Consider the following 16,336-nt stretch of genomic DNA (forward strand, 5'->3'; position numbering starts at 1 on the left):
TCATTGCTTATCGCCGCAGCACCTAGAGAGACAAACGCTTACTGACAACATGCCAGCTTAAGGGATTGTTCATCCTTCTCAGCCGTGGACACTGTGGCTAACCCTCTTCCCATGCCATGGTACAGACCCAATGTCAGCTTCCTAGGGTCAGTCCCACGCAGGCGCCGAGAGCCCAGATTCTCCACTCCTGCTTAGAGATGGGAGATTGGCATCACCTGGACTGGCTTCCACGGTACACTTTCAGGCTGTTTCTGATGATTGACTTGGGGAAGGCCAGAGCATCTCGCCAAGGTCAAAGGGTCCCACGAAAATATAAATTATGCTAGGTACAGAGCAGGTGGGCCTGTGATGCTGGTTCCCTAGGGATGAGGGTACACAGTTCTGGACTATAACAATAATATCAGTATTTGTAAAGTGTGAACAATTACCCAAGGATGCCAAGGAGCTGGGGCCGCCGGGAAGATGAGGCGAGCTATTGCCCAGAGTCACATGATGCTGAGCTAACCCACCGCCAGCAATCGAACCGTGAGCCCCCGTGTTCAGGAGTCAGCCGCCCTGGCTACTGTGCCACACCTCTCCCACTATCACAGGGACCAGGTGTATTGACAGGCTTGGAAAGTTCAAAGACTCATGACAATAATCCAATCTTTACTCCTCTCAAGACTTGAGTATGAGAACTTGGCTCTTAACAAATTCCGGAGGTAACCCTTTCAACACTGAAGGGCGTCTTTATGAGGCAGCATGCTTTGTCACTGGAAGTAAAAGACACTCCAGTGCCCACCTGTTAAACATAGCTTTACAAAAAAGCTTGCTTTGCTCATCAAGTAGCACCGTCTTGAAACCCACGATATCTGAATAAAAAAGCTGAAACACCTGTGGGCCAAAGATCTCCTTGGACGGCCGAATTTCTCGCCCTGAACGCTCAACATTTAAAAGCTCAGCACACCTCGGCTCAATCGCTGTCTGTTTGCACCACAAACCTCGTTTAATCTCTCTCTCCACATCACCTCTCAGGTGACATTCAATAAAGACACCAAAGGGCTTCTTTGTGGAGATCACTTCCGGCCTGGACCTTCCCGCCCCTTCCTGGAGTCATGCTGGGCTGCTTTCATCTATTTCTGTTCCTTCCTTGCACCCCTTTCCCTGCCCTAGCATGACTACCACAAGGGTTCATTCTCATTCGTGTCCTTACTTCTTACTGAACATGGTGCAGTTCTCTAGGATGGTAACGAGATGCCTTCAATTGTTCTTGTATTTGCCTTGAAAGTAAAGTAATTTGAACCTTCACTTCATGACACAAAAATGATCCATGTAATCGTCATAAATCTGTTGCCATAATCGTTCCTTTGAGCTTTAAAAGGGCCCCTGGAGATGATGTCACAGTTGGTCTCCAAACGCAGGTAAACGTCATCAAACAAAGACACATTCTAGAATGCTTATTGCTGGTGATTGTTAACACTGCAGGACTTCGAAAGAGAACAGTTATTTTTATCTACAATAAATAGCCCCTTTATAAGATCTTTGCAATCTATGTAGTTTCGTGGTATTGTCTAGTCCTACTTTACTTTATGAATCGAGCATTATGTAAATATATGCAAATATATGTCATACTAGTAAGATGTATTAATACCCCAGGGCCATGTCAGCGGAATATAAAACTGCAAAATGGGGGGGGGGGGGCGGGGGGGGGATACATATTTTCGTTTGGGCACACCGTTGAGCACCTGACACAGGACCTTCGGCAAACACTATGCAAACAAGACAAGGAACTGCCAATCACAGACTATTTTGAAGTGTAACTGCAAATATAGCAGATTTGACCCCAATTAGTGGAGGAGTGTTTAGGAGTGCATGTTTTTGAAACAGAGCAGCTAAAACAATATGTCCTGTAGGGCTGACAGCAGATCACAGAAACAAGGAGATGAAGAGGAGTAGGGCGCAGAGGGTGAACATATCCAATAAATACTCCTCTAGACTGTACATTTGATAGAAAGCAGTTACATTTTACAGGTATAAAGCAAAGAGATATAAAGTGAATAGCCAGGGTCACACTATCATTTCTCTAGCTGCGGGGGCGAGCTTTGTACCCGGGGCCACTGGCCCCATTGCCGGAGGCTTACTATTTTGACTAAACCTTACAATAAGGGTTTCCAATGTAGGCCTATGCTGGCCTGCTCCGTGGTTACTTTTAAGGATATCCATGCAAGATAAATGTACATACAGTGAATTAAAACCAAACATATTTACATAATCAAAGATTAGCTTGAAAATCAGACATGGACCCGGTCCTGCTGCGTCTGTCTTGTCAACCCTGTATTAAACCACCCAGCCACAAAGGAAGGAACTCGCTCAAAGCATCGAACCACTGAACATCTCTATCTAAGGATTTGCGATTTCTACAAACTAATTTAATTTCTCTGACATCTGTATCAGTAATTTCACCCTGGTCTATAACCGAAATCCTATGAGCGCCTCCTATGACCAAAATGATGTCATCACATCCTACGCATTGAGGCACAGGCCTTTACCACACAACTCTACACAAGTCCTACACGCCTGGGCCTCTGCTTCACACGCAATCATTTAAAGAGTGCTAAAGATACCGGATAAGGCATACACAACGCTTTTCACAAGACCAGGCTATCCTACAGCAAGCCCCTCCTCCTCCTGTTAATTTGCATATGCCTCCAAGCAGATAAGTTACTGTACCATTTTCATAAGCTCAACAGACATCAATATCAACAGATCTAGCCGCAAATAATGCCTCATTTTATCAACATGGCTACATGTATATCAGTCTGACATCGCGTGGATATACAGATTCGTGCTCACGTTGGAAGCCACCTTATGAGAAACTAGAGGGTGAAAAACAGCAAACCAGAATATTGAATGCAATTGAAACATAGCGCAAAACCTTACCGGACAATTTGCTAGCAAATCTTACCCATATCTGGAGCTGAGGAGAAGCACCACAATATTTCACACAGCACAAAATATGCACATCATATACGTTAGTTTTAGCACAAAAAAGATCTCACCTGCTTGTGCATGACTCTTTGCTTCATTTCCGGGCTATCACCTTTTGAGGACGAAGACTGCTGCCTCAGGCGAGCGCCAGTGCCGGGCCAGTCGGGGGATGATGACATCATACTCCCACTGGAAGGCCTCGGATAAGGCGCTGTGTTTAGTAACGTGGGAGGGGTCCTCCCTCTTGTCATTGTGGGTGGTGGAGGGGGTGGCTGGTCTATCCGCCTCTGGGGGCCGGCACTGTTCTGGCGTGGCATAGTAGGCTGGCTTGTCTTTTCTGTTAACGACAACTGCCGCCGTGACATGTCCCCAGAACGCCTTGTAAAATCCTCTGTTCCCCCGGGGTTCCCAAAGCCATGTTTGCTCCCCGCTAAGTCCTCACTGTTACTGTGGGAACTCAGGGAACTATGGCACTCTGACCCCGAGTCCCCCACGCCTCGCGGCGAAACTGGTAACCCTGCTGCCATCTGGTAGACTGGATTCTGGAACGACAATGGCGCCAAAAGCTGGAGCCTACCAGGAGTGGTGTCCGAGTTCGGGGTCATGGGGGTCTGTCCCGCCCTCCGCACAGTTGTCATACTCACTAAATTGTTTTGAGGTGTCCGTGCTGCCCATAATCCTTGCAACTGTCCGAAGGACGACTGGCTGTCGTTCAAGGAGTCCACAAGACCAACTGCATTCGCCCCATTGTCCAAAATGCGATTGTCCTGTAGGTCCACCATGGAGAGACTTTTGTTGCCGTTGGAGATCTGCACCTCCGGCTCGTTGGCTTCCGAGTAGCTGGAGCTCCGGGCAGGCGAGGGCTGGACGCCGGCAGACCTTGTGACAAAAAATAAGTCCTTGTTTTCAGGAGTTGGAGATGGCAACCTTGTGAAATCTATCAGACTACGGGGAAATAAATAAACAAAGGGAGAGCAGCTTTAAATGCTAAACTGAACTGGAGGAAGCATTAGATAAATGTGAACAAGAGGAGGAGAGAGATGCCAAACGCTTCCTGTAGATCGGGCCAAGGAGGAGGGAAAGACAGAGCGGAGGGGACAGAAGTCTGGGCAGCGTGGCCATGGGCGTGACTGAGGTCAGAGATAAAAACACAGACACGTATACAAAATACAGATAAACCCTCCTTGAGGAAAAAGCTGGATTTTTTTAAAGTTAGGATAGAAAAAGAAGAGCTTTGGTGGTAGATTTAGAGTTTCAAGACATGAGAAAATCGTTTGGCTGGTGGAGAAGTGAAGAAGAATTCTCCCCAAGTGAAGAACCACCTGGTGAAATCTCCATACAATACCACTGTCAGAGTTAGTCCCGCTGGTAGTTTCACCACCAAAGGAGAAATCTGCCAGCAGAGGATTTAGCATTTATCCACCATATTGGCGAATTTATCAGTACTGCCCAACTCCCAATCAGACCTTAGCAACTTTCTGTGTTGTATCCAAAACTAAAAGCTATATGGCCTAACTCTGGGAAGTGTTTTGCCTGACCCTGCCATGTTATAACATGCAATTTAATTTCCCACCTTTAAACAATGTTTTACTGAAAGTTGAGCACCACTTTATGTGGTCAGCCCTCAATGTCAAACAGCAACTCTAGAAAAGTCTATCTTGTCCCCTTATGTTCAATTTAGAGGATTGTGCTCACACCTGTTGTAGACATCTGCAGGCCTGTGCCAATAAGGGGCTAAATAAATAAAAATACATGATTTATGGTTAAGGATCCCTGTTTTCCTTTTTTTATTGATTGTTAACGACAAATACAGACAGAAAAGCATTCATTTTCCTGGCTGCATTTATTTTCAAGTGTAGATAAAAACGCATATTAGGTTGCTTTTTAAATGATTCTAAATGCTGTCAGCCATGAATGCCAGGTCATTAGCTGCGCAGACGGACAGCGAAGGAGGGTTAATAAAAGAAAATTATTTTTGTAAAAAGGCTGAAACAAGGTAAACATGAACAAGCTTGATAAAAAAAATTGAATGTTTGAATGTGCATTGATTTTTCATCTGCAGATTTTCATAAGATTGAATCCTGGCAGGCATTCAAGCTAGAGTGCACATTTATCGGTTAAATTAACATCAATATATACCAGTTTCAGCTTAATTTTTTTTCACAAAAATCAAAATAAATATGGATAAAGATAAAGTTAGCAAATAATAAATATGGATAAATACAGACGGATATGCCCCCGTCCCCTAAAAAAATACCAAATAGACGGGAGCCCTAAAAGGTTCCTCGACCGGCTTAATTAGGCTCCGTTTAAGAGATCTCCAGTTGTGACTGGTCATGTGTCAGTAGCCTGTCTGGATCTTCCTTTACATTCTGGTCAGTAGTTTACAACTGGACAACCAAACTTCAAAAGGGCGGGAAAAAGCCATAATGTTCAGATTTCCTGATTACATGCTGAAGCACCTCATCCCTACTGTGTTTTATGAATCGAGCATTATGTAAATATATGTTAATATATTCCATACATTTTAAGGTGTACTAATGCCCCAGGGCATGAATAATGTGGTCTTCCAGCTTAGCTGCTGCCTTTGGAAAACAAAAGCGTGGGTTCGAATCCCAGCCTTAACATTCGAAAGAAAAGTGATTCGGGGAAAAACACTTAATCTGACTTTACATAAAATTGTGATATGTAATGAAATTGTGTAATTCAAACGAATACAACCCCACAGAATGCACAACATGGAGTATCATCTCTCATAACCCTCACTCAGCTACCCCACTTTAATGCTCTCTGAAAAGGATAGAATTGCATTAATACTCACGTACATTGACAGTGTGGTTCTTGCTGTCCTGAATTTGTAATGGAATAAACGGACGAGGGCTGTTAGTATGGATGAGTTACTCACACGTGGAATCAGAGAACTTGAGACCTCTGCCTGGCATTTGATCAACTACTCAAATCTGGCATGGAACAACTAAAGATATTTGTTCACACTTTATATGAGATGTGCTTGGACCGAGCAAGGTTCATATGTTAAACAGTCTCTGCATCTTGCCCTTCCCCTGGGGGAGGGACAGCAATGAGATAAGCTTATAAAAGTTTTTGAATATTTTTAAACACAAAAATTGGATTTATTTTGACTGTACTTAAAAAAAATACCATTACCATTGGTGTGAGCCGACACGACACGTGGCGGCTAATCAGTCACATGTTAAGAGCCAAGGCTCATCCGGTCTTGTCCTGGATTTATAGCCAACAGCATAATGAATGATGTGACTTGTAGTTTCAGCTTTTCCTTTATAGAAGGGGCTTGCATGTACCAGGATGCAAAGTGATGCTGGTCAATGGCCAGGACAGTGCGGAGTCGACCTGCTACGGGTAGGCAACCAGTTGGTCAATGTAGGGCAATGAGTGCTGAGCATGGTCAGACTGGAGCAGAAATTGGGCCCAGGCACCAAAATAAAGGGGGCCCCGGTAAGCAAAATAAATAGCTAAAAATGTGGCCTACATTTTGAAATTGGGACAGTTTTGAACTTGTAAAGAAACGCTGAATAGGTGTTTTGCAAAGTATGGAAGACTGCATGAATTTGAGCTTACTGCAGGCAACGTTTGTTTTAATATCAGGGAAATCAACAGTAAAACCAGCACTGAAGACCATAAAAACAAGAACTAAACTGCCCAATAACAGTCCAACAAACTGACCTGTGAAAACAGCCGTTCAGGCACTGCCTGGTTGCTGTATAGGACAATTCTACCCCGCTGCCGTGTACTGGTCGGATTTAATTCCATGATAATCACTACATAACAGAGTTTCATTTAGATTTATCCTAAATTGGACACTACTGGAGCAGAACATTAATGTAAAAATTTAAACATGTGACAGCATATGCCTGAAGCCAGACCCCGGCTGTTAAAAATATGTTGACGCGGCTGCTTTAAAATGAAGTGGAAATGAGATAATGCGGTGCAGACAAAATACGCCGTCCCATTGGCATATGTCATGTCCAATAAGTGCCTTTCACCAAACGCACAGAGGCAACGGCTTGTTACTGTGCAGCATTATGCAAATGAGTATGCAAATTCTAAACGTGCAGTGTACACAACAAACAGTAAATGCAACCTCAGAAGCAACTGTGTTTGTCTGGATTACCAGCATGCTATAATTATCTCCTAACTTAATCTAGGACTGTTGTCTAAACACAGCCGAGGCACGCTTCCAGGTTAGGAACGAGGGCCCTGCTTTGTCTAAAATATGCAACGCTCATTCTGATTGGATGAAACATGAGCTCCAAAATGGCTTCACATAGTGAGAGCTCGAACAAAGCCGGCGTGTTTACAGTGAAGCTCGAGGCTCTCGGCCGTTTTGTTCTTCCAGCCTACGCGAAATTTAAATAGATTTTTTGAACAGTTGTACCACATGCTGAGTAGCATTAGAGATAAAAGCAATGATTACCGAGACAGGCCAACTGCTTCGCTGGCTTCCTCCATGCTAATTGAATTGTTAAATACAGCCTAGTCTGCGCTATCTCAGATCTGCTGTATCATTCTTTTGATCAATTTAATTACATTTTATCAGAAGCAAATAAAAAAAAAGCATTTTAATCTGAGAGGAGATGAGGCTTCTAACCCGGTAATGAAGACATGGCTTTCCTATAACCGTGACAGCACCATTTCTTTCGGAGAGCCGTGTTCTGTGCTGTTATTATGTGCCCAGAAATATTGCAGATGGAGGTCAAATTGAAAACCTTGTAGTGGGAAAATAGCCCGCTTGAAATTTCTGCTCAAATTATAGTGGCAGCGGAGATTGCCTTTCCATTTCTCTTACCCAGATAGCTCGTTCTCTATCGCCATCTTCTGCAGCCCCGCGGATATCGTGGTGCCGGCATTGGGCGTCGAGGCCGAGGAGTGATCCGATGTGACGGAGACCTGAACACTGGTTGGGTTGGTGAGGGCCGTGCTTACATCCCTTAGAATGCGAGGCAGGGGCCCGAGTTTAGCCACAGTGCCCTGTAAAAACAGACCGGTTACTATTAGGTGCCATTCAGGACTTTTTATACAGATGCATGCAAATTAGAAGTCTTGCTATGGGCGGGCATGGATCTAGTGACACATGCAAAGGCAATAAAACCTTTGGACTGGAGTGTAGCTAGCCAAAGTGTACACCGTAGCAACACCACAACAACATGTCTAGATGTTCCAATGCCCTGAGGTGACAGGTTGATAGAAGCAAATCAATTGTTTAGGGCCGCTCTACAGAATGTGATACGATTGTGATATTAGCATGAGCTCTATTTCCCAGGACCCCTCCCCTTTCTCTTGACTTCTGACGTAAACATTGCTTTTCGAAAGTCCATATCTTCAACAGGGGATCACCATGGTACCGCAAGATGAAATTCTAAATGGTGCCATGATGGACATGACCACTGACGCCCCCTCCCCCAATCCCAAAGTCCTTATTCGATGATATAAGCATTCTCCAAACACCGTTCCTGCATACCTAGAGCCAAGTCCATTCTAACTGAGCTCCACATCTTCAATCCACATCATTTGATTCAGTCTGCATCCATGTAGCACAATTTGGCGTGCATGCCCTCTACATGGTGACCGTTTCAGGCCATGGCCCTCAACCTTGGATCAGGTCCGCTTGACTTTCCCTTAAGACACTCATGAGCAGGCACCTCGACATATGCTAGTAAACTAGAACTAAAGAGTACATGGAAACGTGCAAAACAGTCAAGACATCCCTTTTATGCGGGCATCAGAACCTGATGACTTCACTACACGCATCACGGCCTGTCTCGTTTCTGCTCCAAAAGTTTCTATTCTTTACCACCCCATTGCATCAGACATTCCCTTCTGCATCTTTTCTAAAATCCCCACAACTAGCTCTGTTTACAACCTTTCTGCCAGCTCACGGACTACCTCGTTTTCTCCTCCAAACCCTGACCTCATAATCTTCCTCTTTCCCCACACTTCTTCCACAGAACTGAATTCCTTAATGCCCTTACCTTTTGCCCCTTCCTGAGACTCCCTTGTCCCTTTTAGGCCTCCTTTCATTAAGCACCTTGCCTCAGTCCTGCTGAACCCCACTCTTCGATCATTCCTGTCTATTCGGACACTGGTCCCAATGCTTCAAATCCGCTGTCAAGTTGCTGTAGCAAAAACAAACAATGCCTCTCCGCCCCTTCTAATTACGGAGCAGCCCCACAAATCCCTTATACCTCTAGCACTCTTAACCTATATTTCAACCCTCTTACCTTTTAGAGTTCTGCCCACAATCTCCTTAAAGCTCTCCAATCTGGTTTCCGAATTATTCATTCCAGAGAAACTGCCCTTATTAATTCATCTTTTATTAATTTAAAAGCTTTATTAAAAAGTTCTACAAAGTAACAGTCATCAACATATCGGCAAACATTATTACAAGGACGTTCAAAGAAATTACTAAAATATCTGGTAATTATAAAAAAAATCTTGCAATAATCAGTATAATATTAAAGTTAAACTCCTGCTCTGCATTTCAATGTCTCTAACTTCTCCACCTCCGCACATAAGAAGCATCTGCCAATCAGAACCATATATAACCCATCCTAACCCTCCTTTTCGGGGAAAATGGTGTCCCTTTGCGGGTGGAAATCGGTGTATTCACATCTCAGGATGGACCTAAGGGAGAGGATGGTAGGTGTCGATACATTTATGCTGTTCAGGGATGCGGCTCTCTGCCCACAACACTCTTCTGAGTGCATATTGTTCCCATGCCCTCTCTGTGTGGTTGCAAACTGGGCACATGCATTGAAATTTACGCCTGTCCAATGCAGCTTTGAGATTTCAAACATATGCAAAAGCATCTTTTTTTCACCTTGTGCTCTGTTTTTACACGCGTAGGTTGAGAAAGGTGTTTTGTGGACCTGTTTCTCCATGAAGGAGAGGTGCAGAATCGCAGGCCTCATGAAACAGCCATGGATGCCACCCTTGGGTACAGCCGCAGCCGGTAGTGGGAGTACCTGCCAGGCGGTGACGTGGGGAAGGGCAGGGTGGGGGGTAGTAATGTATGGATTACGGACCTTAACAAGTAAGTAAACATATAATTAAATAAAACGAATTTGGTGTTGCAGTGCACGCAACGAAATTCGTTATATTTATTTATATGTTTACTTACCTGTAATCCTCGGTAATCCATAGATTACTACCCCCCACCCTGCCCCTCCCCCTCCCCCCCAGTCACCGCCCGGCAGGTACTCCCACGTATCATCTCATCCACAACCTTTGAAGAGTGGCTGGTTCAGCCCTCCCGTGCAGTCGCTGCAGGCTGCACAATTATTGTAGAAGGACATATTCGAGGTGGATCAATATTTTTCTACCAAAGCTGTGTGTGTTCCTGACACAATTTGTCTACACATGCTTTCTCGGCCAAGAGTTCAATGTTCATTCATTTGTAATTAAAACTTTGGAAACATTTTCTTTAGAGCTAGAACACATCCGCAGCCTGCAATCACACACTCCACAGTAGCTGTTCCCACAAACATGGGTCCCCCCATTAAAAGATGCATTCACATGAGCACCAAAGCCGGTCTTAGACTAGAGCGGTGCATGCTTTCTTCACACACATGTCCTAAGATGGTGCATGGAGGGCTTCAAGGTCTGGACTATCTTTTGTACTTAAGACCCCTCAGATAATCTAAACCGTACCTGGTCCAGCTGTGATATCACCTCTGACAGTAAGGAGTGCAGGGTCGACAACTCGCGCCCCAGGTCGATGTAGCCCTCGAACCCCGCAGTGTTGGAGATGGTTTCAGGATTGGAGATCTCCAGCAGAAAGCGCTGCATGTTGGTCCATTCGTGCTCGAGGAACTGGTTCATAAAGGACATGTACTCCTCCTTACTGCCAAACCTGTGTCAAAGAGGAGGAAACAAGAGATTCAGGAACACAGGGCCAGCATCAACGTAGGATCAGAAACACAAGGTGCCCAGTTTAAAGCACCGAACAGCCAACAAGCAACAACTCAAGCCAATTTCAGCCACATTTGTGATTAGTTGAGATACTTAATTGTGACCCCTTTACCTCAAGGGCAGATTATCCGATTGCATTTTTACTGCCCGTCCCATTTCCCAGACAGCATTTTAGTATCCCTTTTTAGGTCGAACCTACCAGGTTGGGAAAGACCTATTGTGAGCTTACCATGAACGTACAGCCGGCTCAGCGCTTACCACTGATTGGCTCTGGTGTCACTCTCCTCTGCTTGCTTCTTATTCCATGGCATTCCAGGTCTGTCTTGTGTTTGTCTCCTTTCTCCGCCCTTCAGAAGAGACTCTTCATCATTTTCTGAGTGGTCTGCTTCTATCCTTCCCATGCTCACATTTTGGGAACTTCTTTTCTTTTTGGTTAAACACCCTATGAGTGTGCATGTGCTGTGCAGTTCTATTCCCTTGTTTTCCACCCAACAGCAACTACCCCCCCCCCGCCCGACCATTCATCCTTTTTTGCACATGTTCATGGGGAAACCATTGGCATTCAGTTTTCTCTTCCATTCCCTGTGCTTAAATCTCACCCGTACCATTTCCTTCACACTCCAAGGGCAGATGTTTAATGCCAATTTTGTTTCTTCCCTTGGTACCCTTTGGAAACCGCCTTCAATTGTATGTATTCTCTGGCCCCTCTGGCTCCTCTGCAATGTATGCCTGTGGCCTCCACTTCCTTCTTTTCATGTTGTGCTCTGTTAATGGACACAATGGAAAGACTACCTGCCCCCATTCTCTCCTGTTCACTGCCCTTTGAATCTTTCCACTTCCTGTTATGGGCCTAGGCAGATGGTCAGTCTGTCTTATTTAGAGGGTGTAGCATTGCATTTAAAGATTTGTGGACGCAGGACATCTGCCAAAAATATATGTAGGACCGCCCTATTTGTGCACCCTGAATAGCGATGGGACACCATATTGAACAGAAAATAATGTAAAAAAATATCGACAGGTAAATAAGTCTAGATTTTGTAACCTAATTTTGAATATATATACCTACGCAGTACATATGTCTTAAAGGTATGCAGATGTGGAGTCAGGAATACTAAATCTATGCTTCCCTACATGTAGGGGGCAATTGAATTATACGACAGAGGAAGACCAAATTATGTGACAGGATTAACTAAATTATGCAGCAAGAAAAGGAAATTATACATAATTCAGCGCATTTTGTGATAGTATTATTTCATCATGGTGTCATTTCACATGTTAACACTGTTGGGCCAAATGTTTCACCTTATTAGAATCAGTATAGCATCCAACTAGAGAAATAAGCATCAGAAAGAAGACCAGTAAAACTTTGCATAGGGCCTTCCCCTGTGCAGCAACATGGGTCTCTGCAATTTTAGTAATTTTTGAGACGCTTGAGCTAAAAACAATGTTTTTCGCTAAAAATTTGTAAATTATGCAGCAAATGATGGATTATGTGGCAAATCCATGATTATGCGGAAAAAACTGCAGCCGCAGAATCACATAATTCCAGTGGCCCCACCTATATGCACTTACCTTTCGAAACGTTGTCATAGATACTCTTTACCAAGATATTAGGGGAGCGGGCATATTTAGTAGTATAATCATTTGTGGGGGTATTCGGTGATGAGAAGAATGGTCTCTGCCGGTCAATGCTCAGACGAGAGGCAGTGCCTGGAAACGACCAAAGGGCAGGCAACATGGGGTAGATTAAGTGAGTTTGTCTGAAAAAATGTACTATATGCAGAGTATCCTGACTGTACTTTGTGCTTGTGTAGAGCATGTCACTGCTAGAGTAAAGTTTCCCAATCAATGTCCGATCCACCACACATGCATGTGACCAGACACTAGAAATATGGCCAGATGCTCTGCTCTCTGACTTACAAACTTTCATAAGCTTTAAGAAAAGAAAGGGAACATGGGTGAGCTACAACAATGGGAAATCCTTGCCAGAAGTTTACTGGAGCACCGTGGAAGGTTATTTCATATCGCCAACTTTCTGGATGAAGTCAGAGCCATTCTGTGGCCCACCCCTGAATTTGGCTACCCGTGTGGTTCCGAATCCTACACTATGTATGAATTTCTTAGATTTTATTAATGCAAAATCCAACCCAAAAAAAGGAATGGCCCACTTTATAACAGGCCTGGGTGTAGTTTGCTGAGTTTTGCTAAGAAGAACTCCCAGAAGTTACAAAAAACTCCGGAAAGTTCCGTGGGTGGCGAAGTGCAGTGCGAACTGCGGTTTGTGCTCGTATTCCTGCAGCTCGGGTAGAAATTCTACCCGAGCGCAGCTCGCGCTCGCAAACTTACCTTTCGCGATCAGGAACTTAAAGTACGCGAGCGTGAAAAAAACACTGCTGCACATTGCGAAGCTGTGTTTTCTGCACTCTGCAAGCTCCGCAGAGTGCGGAGTGCACAAAACTCTGCAAACTCCACGAACGGAACGAAGTTCACCGCCCAGGCCTACTTTAGAAGACATCACTGCAGGTCTGCTTCCTCTGCACTGTTTACCTGTGTGGTTCAAGGTGGGCTGAGAATAGCTTCTGACTGATTTATGATGAAGCACATAAAGATCTTAGGAAACATTTGAGAAAAAAAGACTAATGGCCACTGTTGAGCTATCTCTCCACCTCTTATGTCATTGGCTAATCGATGTTTACATCTCATTATTGTCCCTGTTTGCCATTACCACTTCAGCTTTCCTATTACACGAAGAATACGATTTCAATGACAGCCTCACCTTTTTATCTCCTTTCCATCATCCAGTTCACTTCACTGTAAACATATCCCTATTCCCGTCTGAATGTAACTATAAGCATTACTGTTAACTCAAACCTAATCCGTACCCTTACTTACCTTAACCGCATCGCTGCGGCGGCTTTCCCCGCTGTGTGCGGCAATTTTCAAAATACCGCGTTACATGGCGAGCTCAGCTCATCATCAGCATACGAGCGCCGTAGCTGATGACGAGCTGAGCTCGTCATCAGCAGCGAAGAGGTTAAGTAAATGTATTTCATTTGGGGTTGAAGTAAAGGCAAGGTAAAGGTGATGATGTAAGTGACAAAGAGAAGATGATGCAAAAAAGGTAAAACAATGGAATTTTAACAAAATTATGTTAAATTGCCACCCCTGCTAATTATGGCCTCTTGCAAAACACTCAGAATCAACATGGCAGACGAAGCGGGCCATCAGTATCAGCCTTGAGATGCTTAATGTTCCTCTAGATTCGGAAGAATCTCATTGACCTATCTGTGGCAAAGACAAATGCGGTCTCCTTGCTCCATTGACATGCATTGGTTGTTATACTCTGTGTGTCATACAAGGAGTTACAACCAGATAATCTACATCTAAGAGCCCATCAAATAAATCAACCATTCCCCTACCAACCTTGGAATAATATCCGCTGTGTGAACCGGTGTGTCTGGGAGGGGGAAGTTGGGAAGGGTCCGTGGAGTTCCAACACTGCCTGGGCAGTTGCATAAACACACCTTCCCTTCCCAACAGCTGAAGCAAAGGCCTCTTATGCCCTCTCTCATGTCCTAGGGAAGTCGCAAACCCTGCAAGGGTCTACAGAAGTAGAATCTTCCTCTGGGTCACAGTCTCCAGTTCATCCTGGGATAAAGTCTCTACATCGGATGCCCGCATGCACGACCCCAATACCGTGTGCTAGCATGGCAGCACCATGCGAGACTCCAAGTTTGCAAATATTTTCCGGTCTTATTTTGTAGTCCACCAAGGCCTCTTCTGGCCACACCAAATTTCAGAATGATGTAAGTGATAAGAGTCTAAACTGTCAGCACTTGTCTCATTGTACTTGGGCAGCTGGACCCCTAATGGTACAGCCCTGCTGCTTAACCCTTATTGACTGATGTCACCATTTCTAGCACAATTTAATTGCCACTGCTACAGTGTGGACTATCCTTATCTGCGGCACATGGAACCAGTGCTGGCGACAGCCTTAGCAAGAACAGGAAATCAGAAGGGTCCATCGACACGTCATGGCTGGAGGTGTGACCTTGCACAACCATCCTTCGACAGGTTTTACGTCCCTAATTGGCATTCAACTCATGCAGCATGCGATCACCAAGGCTTTCTTTGCAAGCAGGGCAGGTGTGAGCCAGATGTACCAGCAGCTCATGGACCTGCTGAAAAACAATGTCTAACTTCCATTTGTTCTGTGATAAGAAGCAATCAGGGAATGGAACAGGCCGTGCGACAGCAACGGATGCTGGTGCCAGAGAAGGCGGGATTGAAAGGATGCCAAATGTGGAGACGTCAGAGGCTGATACTCAACTGGGACAACTCATATTCTGCTCCGAGTGGCGCACAAGTAAGTTTAGAATTTCACTTGCAACAAACATTGGAGCACAAATGGACCAAGACATTCATAAATATGAACTATTCACATCATTGGGTCACAGAGGCACTTTTTATCACTTTCAATCCCATTAAGAGCAAAAACATCTGCATAGAAAGAGCCAGGAGGTTAATGGCTTCATTGTATTTAAGGCAAGGTTCTCTAACCTTTTGTGTAGGAAGAGCTAGTTATGTTCAATAGAAATCATTGTGAGCTACTATTAGTAGTCTTGTAATAGTGACCACATCAGACAAGATTACATTAGTGGCCACCATATGCAAGATTGCCAGCAGTGATTTCATCCCCTGAGTGCACCAGTCAGGATTGCCAGCAGCAATGTAAAAAAGATTTTTGTCAGTTTGGTATGTAGGCAACATATACCAGCCATGGCTGCAGCACCCTTGGCACAAAAGTAATAATATTAGTAATAAGTGCCCCCACATGAATATCATAAAAAAATTAGAGTAAAATATATTTTGGAAATTGAACAATTTTTGCTTCAAACATTCATTTAAGAGTTCTGCAAATACCCATATATTTGCCTTGAATATACAGTTTTGACATATATATGCAAAAAAGAAGAAGCAGAGAACTCTGGGTAGTTCTCTAGTTTATGTGGAAAGCAGCTCCTGTGTCGAGTACTCTCAACACTAGCGACACTCTAAATTTGCTCACCTCGAATGCCTGCTTTTCTATCAAAGTCTTCAAGCATACTTAAAGACTTTAATAAACCTATGCTTAAAGACTTTGATTAAAAAAACAAGGATTTGAGGTGAGCAAATTTAGAGTGTCGCTGGTTTTAGGGGCGCTCTATACAGGGACTGCTTTTCACCTAAACTTGAGAGCTACCCAGAGTTCTCTGCTTCTTCTCTGCATAATTTATGTATCACTCTATGCCTGAAAGGGTATTGCTTTGAGGTATATATACCATCCCGAAAGAAACACACTTAGGGAATAATTTATGCTCGAAGAGGAACTACTTTTCCCAGAATGCACTTAGAACAATGCACAAAGCACTCACCTACTAAA

The 16,336-nt window shown here is 44.2% G+C and overlaps 1 protein-coding gene across 9 annotated transcripts in view; it reads right to left on the reverse strand.

Moving 5' to 3' along the window:
* The window catches only part of DAB2IP (DAB2 interacting protein), a 1,377,413-nt gene that overhangs the window by 109,975 nt on the left and 1,251,102 nt on the right, over positions 1 to 16,336 (reverse strand). For 5 of the 9 annotated variants that reach the window (XM_086920966.1, XM_086920964.1, XM_086920967.1 and 2 more), the window contains 3 exons: positions 10,654 to 10,855; positions 7,793 to 7,974; positions 3,039 to 3,912 (listed from right to left, as the gene is read on the reverse strand). In XM_086920966.1, the coding sequence (XP_086777092.1) occupies positions 3,039 to 3,912; positions 7,793 to 7,974; positions 10,654 to 10,855 (1,258 nt within the window). The remainder of the gene's footprint in view (positions 1 to 3,038; positions 3,913 to 7,792; positions 7,975 to 10,653; positions 10,856 to 16,336) is intronic. The other 4 variants (XM_086920965.1, XM_086920970.1, XM_086920971.1 and 1 more) reach the window with 1 other exon arrangement.

Source organism: Lissotriton vulgaris, chromosome 5 (genome assembly GCF_964263255.1).
Source record: "Lissotriton vulgaris chromosome 5, aLisVul1.2, whole genome shotgun sequence".
Lineage (NCBI taxonomy): Eukaryota > Metazoa > Chordata > Amphibia > Caudata > Salamandridae > Lissotriton > Lissotriton vulgaris.